Source organism: Lepisosteus oculatus, chromosome 18 (assembly GCF_040954835.1).
Source record: "Lepisosteus oculatus isolate fLepOcu1 chromosome 18, fLepOcu1.hap2, whole genome shotgun sequence".
Classification (NCBI taxonomy): Eukaryota; Metazoa; Chordata; class Actinopteri; order Semionotiformes; family Lepisosteidae; genus Lepisosteus; species Lepisosteus oculatus.
Window position 1 is genome coordinate 17447436 of NC_090713.1, and position 7502 is coordinate 17454937.

At 39.0% G+C, this 7502-nt stretch overlaps 1 protein-coding gene across 1 annotated transcript; it reads left to right on the forward strand.

Annotated features, from left to right (window-relative positions):
- The first annotated feature begins 4918 nt into the window (after nucleotides 1-4918).
- LOC138223941 (endonuclease domain-containing 1 protein-like) lies at nucleotides 4919-7128 on the forward strand. The gene is made up of 2 exons (XM_069180122.1): nucleotides 4919-5282; nucleotides 5971-7128. The coding sequence occupies exons 1-2, from the start codon at nucleotides 4929-4931 to the stop codon at nucleotides 6562-6564; spliced, it is 948 nt and encodes a 315-aa protein (XP_069036223.1). The 5' UTR covers nucleotides 4919-4928; the 3' UTR covers nucleotides 6565-7128.
- Nucleotides 7129-7502: the final 374 nt, after the last annotated feature.

Genomic DNA, 7502 nt, shown 5'->3' on the forward strand with positions numbered 1-7502 from the left:
ACTGCTTTTGCCCCGGGGTGGACTTACGCACTGAGCTCAATCAGGGCGATTCTCGGGTCTCAACGTCCTTTAAATCCTGCTACTTAATGCTTTGCTCTTTTATTATGAGGTGTGTTTATGTTAGTGTCGTGCGTGTGTATATGTATTTCACAAACAAGGAAAACACCAAAAACATACATACATATATCTCCTCCACTCCTGCTTCCTTTAAAACTAAAAAAAACCACGCCACGCCAATCTGTGCACGATCAAGGCGTAGCTAATCTCAGGACCCCGGTCGTAATTAAAGCCCACACCAATCCTGGATTATACGTGCATTTAATGCACCACTCAGCTCCAGAACCCCGGGCGCAATTAAGGCCCACACCGATCCCGAGCCACAGAACCCCGGGTGCAATTAAGACCCACACCAGTTCTGACCTTCAGAACTCCGGGTGCAACTAAGACCCACACCAGTCCTGAACTACGTGCATTTAATGCACCACTTGCTCTAGAACCCCGGGCGCAATTAAGGCCCACACCGATTCAGAGCCTCAGAACTCCGGGTGCAATTAAGACCCAAACCAGTTCTGACCTTCAGAACTCCGGGTGCAATTAAGACCCACACCAGTCCTGACTTCACGGTAAGGGTCCAAAACCCGTTCAAAACTCCACGCGCAATTAAGGCATACACCAGCTTCGAACGCCTGTACACAATACCGCGGAACCCCTGCCAGACCAAATTCTGGGCTTACAGCAAACAACCCATTACATACACCGGTGCCTTCCCCGGGCCAGAGGAATTCAGAAACTCACGTTTACTCCGTCATCTCGGGCGATTCTCGCAGGGAGCAGAGATTTCCCAATCGGTCAGAGAGAGTCGGGACTTTTTTTTTTAAAAAGAGGAGTCCTTACCTCTTTGTAATGTGAGCGCTGACCGTCTCTCCTGCCGATGGGAAGTTCTGCGCCTTCTGGAGCATCCGCCGACTACGCCAAATTTGTTGTAACAGAAGAAATAAGGTTCTTGATCCCGAGATGAAGTGAAACAGATGAGTTTATTGCATGCAAGGAACAATAAAGCCGAAGTCTTGTTTCCCGCAAGAAACAACAAAACCGAAGTATTGTTCAACGTACTGTTACAAACTTTTGGGTTATATAGTGTTTTCTTCTCCGTTTCTGACGTCACTCGGTATGATGGTAAAGAGGGGGGTTCATGGTATTTGGCCAGTTTACGATGTTCTGGGCAAATGGTCAGTTTAACATTACACCCAGGGGGGTTCCTAGCTGGCATCTGCAATCCTTATCAGTTAACCCCCTTTCCTGCCATAAACCCCTGCTTGTGACTTGGAAGTCTAAACCCCCTACAGAAAAGATTAAATTCAAACCCCCGTCTTCACATCTTTCTTCAATACTGTACGAACATTTTGTGATATTTTGAAATATAAAAAATGTCAATATAGTGCCCATAATATTTGCTGTTTTAGTTTTTCAAAGAAATGTTTATTTGTTAAAAGAAAACTCATGGCAATAGCAGGAGTTGAACACCAGACCTCAAGCTGATAAGACACAAGCTTAAGCTATCACACCACAGACACAGTCATGTGAACAACTGTTAAACAGCCATACACATCAATAAAAAGTCTTATACTACTGTTTGTGCTACAGTACATGAATATAATTATATCGTTATTAATATCTTTAGATACGCGATTCTATATTATATTTCCTATTAATCAAATTCTAAAAGTATGGTTTTGTTTACTCTGATAACGAGCATATTCACAGAAAAGGTTAAAACAATCACTTTCCACAAAGTATATAAACGTACAGTAACATGGTCAGAAGGAGCATGCAAAAACGTTTCCGAAATAACCACATGTAAGACTTTGATGCTTAAAGTGTTTAGGGAGAAATGGAATACTGATGTGTATTTTTTCTTTAAACTACCAAGACAAGCCATATACAGTACAGTTTACATAATATGTTTATGTTCCTAAATTAATATCGTTTATGGGCATGTGAAAGGCATGGTGAATCAGAGACTTTGTATGATTGGAAACGAATACGTGATCGGAATGCTGTGGTGTTCCTTTTTGTCAATGAAAAATAGTATTTTCGTTTACAAAGACTGTTACAAAGAATGTGGACCAGGGTAATACTTTTAGTTTACAGCTTTTCCAAGGTCATTCATTATTAATACTATTAGTAATATCTTCGGTAAAGACTTGGATGTATAAAATGTTTCTGCATAATTAAAATATTTAAGATAAAGGTGGTAGGTTGTGTACTTTTGTCCAGCTGAGCAATCTTGCTTTCATAAAATATACTAACTTTTTAATGTATAATGATTAACATGCTGTAATACACAGTTTAAATGTAAAAAGTCTAAAGAGTATACAAATTAAATTCTTAATTGAATAAAGATTGTCCTTCAGCGGTGATTGGGATTAGAAACAGCTGTTTTCTGGTGACAGCTCAAATGCTGTACATGAGAGGTTAAGCTTTATTAGCTCCACCTGGCGGTTTTACAAGGTGATTCCGGATACTATTAACATAATCTACTTTGCATGCTTTAAAACACGGTATGATGCAATATGACGCATTGTGATGCGACACGCCCACCGCTTTGTACCTCAGCATACCCTGCATGTTTTGAATGGCTGGATCTGTAGAGTATTTACAAACAAGGCGTTTCAGAGGCCTAACATTCTGGTTACCCAGAAAACCCCAGACTGCTACAAATCATTAAACTCTTAATGCCTACAGAGACCACATAAGAGATATGCTGCATTCTAACTAAATACAATGCAAACTTCATTTAAATATCTCTCTGCACTCTGGATGCCACAAAATAAATGGGATCCTATAACCCTATGCATGCTGTGTCTGAGTGGTGGACTTAGTGCCATGCCAGAGAGATCCCGTAAGTAAAGACAGAATTCTGCCCAAGGTCAAGCCTGCAACAAGACTTGGTGAACTGATAAAAATCACTCTGGATGTCCTCCTGATCAATGGAGCAATACGGTTGGACTTTTGTCGACATCTGAATACTGTTCTTCAGAGGTAGCCACTACGCCAGAAGCAAACCAAGTTCCTTCACCCCATAGCGTGATTGCTTGGACTGTGTCACCTCTGTGCACAGATTCCTGGTTCGGCGCAATGCTAACTAGCAGGTCTCCGGAGACTAACAGCTGCCGGCACAAAGCCATCAGAACTCTCTCCGTCCTTCTCCCTACAACTTGGAGCTGCACCAGGACTGGTTGGCCCTGGGCCAGAGGATCACGGATTGAATACACATCGACAGAGCCTGTCAGCTGTTCCATTGTTGTCCTTGTCAGGAGATACAGTTCAAATCCGTACTAGATAAGTATAAATCCAATATTCCACATTATGATCTCAAGAATTCAATTGTTATCTCAACACAGGTTGATATCAATTTAATTCGTATAAGTAATGTATTCCCTTATGAGTATCTAATGAAGAATCGATATTAATGAGACTGATTAAGGGCATAGTATAGCCGAATGGTATACTAAATGCATATTCCTTGTTTTGTATCTCTTCATGTTTTGTGATATATTCTTTATCTTGGTAACCCTCACAATAAGATATGCCATGTGTATCCAGGCAGACTGTTATATGTTTTTATATGCACAATCTAATGTATTAATAAATGTATTTAGTGTATTTGAACCCGTGTGTGTATTACTGATTATTCTGACAATTGATTCCTAATAGCCAAAAATTACCACCATTTAATTGACTGTTACAATTAATAAATTGTTGCAGTAAATTCCCCAAACTCCTACAATACACTAAAACAGTAAATATCGCCACATCATTGAAATACTTTCTCATGATAGTGGTACTGGATCACAAGTTGAAAGCTCTAACAATATTTTTTTTTGTACTGTATTGTCAATGGTATTGTCTGAAGCTGCATCATAGTCCAGCAGCAGTGTAGCCCTGGTTGAGCTTTAAGAGCAGTAAATAAATAAAGAATGAACTGAAGAGTAAATAAGTGCAGAAGTTGTGATGAAATCTACAATGTATGTGGCATACTGTACGAATTCCAGTCATATAGTGTATTTACACTCCACAATCAAACTACTGTACTAATGAAAAAGAGTAGAAACTCTTTGGTAATGATAACTATATTAACGTAATTAGGGGACACAAGGGTAACTAGAGAGATTAGTGTCTAGCCACAAAAACTTTCACAAAAGTCTCTACAACACTCAGTGCAGTTACAGGTCATTTTTAGGGAGAACCTGCACAAGAGAAATGGAGGTATTTTTGACTGCATAAACTAAAACCTTTTTTGGTGAGGTACGAATAGACAGAGCCCTGTGTTACGGTAAAATCACAAGCCAATGTAGAAGATCATCTCAGTTTTTGAGAGGTTCAGCCATCGTCACACAATTGCTCTACTCCAATATGAAGAAAGCAGCCCCACTGGGTTTCATATTTTACAAATCAGGCTTTCAGTACTTTAATCCCTTTCCTTCAAAAATCTTATTAAAATTGAATAAGATTTCGGGCACAGTGCAATTTATTTAAGGATTTTTACACAACATAACAAAGGTAACGCATAGCACTCTTGTGCAGATGCTTTTAAAGTTCATGAAGATATTTTTAATTTAATAAAACCTACAGATAACCACTTGTTTCCTAATATTTTTTAGAAGAAATAGCTTATAATGAAATTTCTGGCAAATTCAAACATTCGTCATATTTCAAGTAGATGGCTGCAGCAGCACTTCTCTCTTCAGCATGGAATAAACCTTTACTTGTTCCTCATCATATTTCCTTTACTCACCAATAGTGACATCACACTGTTAATTATGTATTTATTCAGATTTATTAAGTGGAAATGCCTGGCCTCTATAGAACAGGAAGGAACCTGTGTGTCTGGAGCCCATAAGCTGTTGCTCTCCCTTGCCTGCAACATGCAGTCTATCTCTGTACTGTGTCTGGCACTGGCTGCACTGTGCACAGTCAATGGAGAGGTTTTTAATGATTTCAATCAGTGTAACATATTTTTCTTTAGAAACACACCTGTGATAGGCCTGGATGAGGTGGCTCTTCCTGTTCCTCAAGACGACCATCCTGAAACATTTCAAACATGCCTCTCAGCTTATGGGCAACAGTCTCCTGCATTTGTCTGTCAGAGAACTGGGAATCAATACCATTTTGCCTCTCTGTATGACAGAGGCAGGCGCATCCCACTGTATTCTGCCTACGAGATGGATCTCCGTAAAGGAACAGAGGGGCGACAGGGCTATTTCAATGTTGAGCCACAGGTAGGTGCGCTGCTAGTTAAACTGTTTTAGAATTGACCTTTGACATGTGAATGTTTAAAAAAACATAAATACCAGTTTGTATGGATAATGTATCAGAGACTTTCATAATTAAATGGTTAACTTTTTAATAATCTATGTACCTTCTACGTTTCCCTTCTGTTGAGTACAGATTGGATATTTCTAATGAAATAACTATACGAATGTGCTATGTTTCACCTTGATTCACTTGGGCTTTCAAGACATAGTATAAATAATACAGTAGGACTGTTAGTCCTGTGTCATTGTTTAGGCACATTTGGAATGTAGATAATATACCTACAGTAATACAGTAATAAAGTGTGGTCTGCACAGCTACACTGCCCAATATTTCTCATGATTGCTTAACTTGGTTTTTATGTGATGTTACATGCATGAAGTCTTTGATCAGAATGTTATATTAGAAAAACTGAGAGAAAGCATGTCTGAGAATTGTATAGATTCATCTCCCATTAATGTAGTCTGTATGCAATGAATGAAGTAGTTTTTCACTATTGCAATCCACATTATTCTGTATTTAATCAATTACTCCTAATTGTTTTTAGTTTGTCCTCCAGATAGTTTTATATTTACAAATGAAAGCATTTCTCTTGAAAATGGATAAGCATTATTCAAACCAATTGTCCAAAATAAGGCATGTTCTGCATTTCAGCTGGTGCACAGAAGTCTTTCAGAAACTCAGATGAGAGAGATTGATACCAAAAAACAGATTGCTAATTACAACAAGCAACAGTCATGCGACGAACATATAGAGCAATACAGGCGAACTTACAAGCTGAAGTGGAGCCAGGCTGTTGATGAGGATTTCCAAAACTGGGACCGAGGCCATCTGAACCCTGCTGGTCATCACAGTGAGAAAGTTGAGTCCTTGGCCACCTTCACTCTGACCAATGTGGCTCCCATGAGCAAAACCCTGAATACCCAACACTGGAACAAGTATGAACAGAGACTAAGGGATAATCTGACAGCTGGCTGCTCTCATATGTATGTGGTGACTGGTGTGGTCCCTGGTCAAAACACTATGGTGAATCGTGTTAACATCCCAAGCCACTTCTGGAATGCCTACTGCTGCACCGATAACAATGATGTTCCTCTGAGGGCAGGGGGGGCTATAGCTGAAAATACAGATTATGGATATGTGGATGAAAAAGGTCTGTCAGACCTTCAAGTGCAATTGAGGGATCTTTTACATGCACACAATTTTGATATATTTCAAAACTGCTCCACACCATATTTCATCAACTAGATAATTAGTCAAAATGATCATTTTTAAATTTATGTGACAAAGAAGAATATTAAAATTAAAATTTACAATTAATTGGTTGAATAAACATTTTCTGTAAGACAATACAATTAGTGACAAATAAAGGTTAATTCCGTGCTGAAAGGAAAAGAAAAGAAGCACATGTTGGCTGTTGAGCCTCACCTGAAGAAGGCTCCACAGCTGAAATGTTATGTTAACAGTTACTTGTTCCTTTGCAGCCTACACATGCTGATGTAGCTCCCTACTCAAACTAATACAATAAGTGTGCATTTCTGTTTTTTTTATTTTAACTTCCTTCGCTTTGGCTTATCAAATGAAACGTAAAGACTTGTTTAATCTGTAACAGTATTTTTTGTCCATCAAGTACATATATTTCAGATTTATTTCACTATGTGTGTAAAAAAGATAAGCACGTGTTGTATAGTGCTATTTCCATGCATAATGTGCTCACATACAGTGCTTTGCAAATGTATTCAGACCCTTCCTTCAGTCTTTAACCGCAAATGTATAAGTTTGCAGGAAATATCAATAAAATCCACACTGAAATATGTTGACTGCTTATCTGCATGAATTCCCCCCACACACAAACAGCACAAACGATAACTCCTACCATATTCTTTTGTGCAACCTCTGTACTAGTCTGTACCTTTAAAGGTAAGTCTACTTTGCTTTTCTTCCCACGATGTATTGTAGAGTGTTCTTTTTTCTGGGTGTGGCATCACTCAAACCAAACCAAGGACACCGTGCTGCAGAAACTAATCATTCTCATGTGCTTATTCGATGTTTATGGCTTGAAAAGTTGAGTTTGTGCTGGTTTCATTTCAGTCAGTGCTGTGGAAGCTCACACAACTGGTGGACCTTCTTGCATAAGGTATAACCCAAGTCCAGTCTTGCTGGAATCACCCTGCACAGTAACAGTA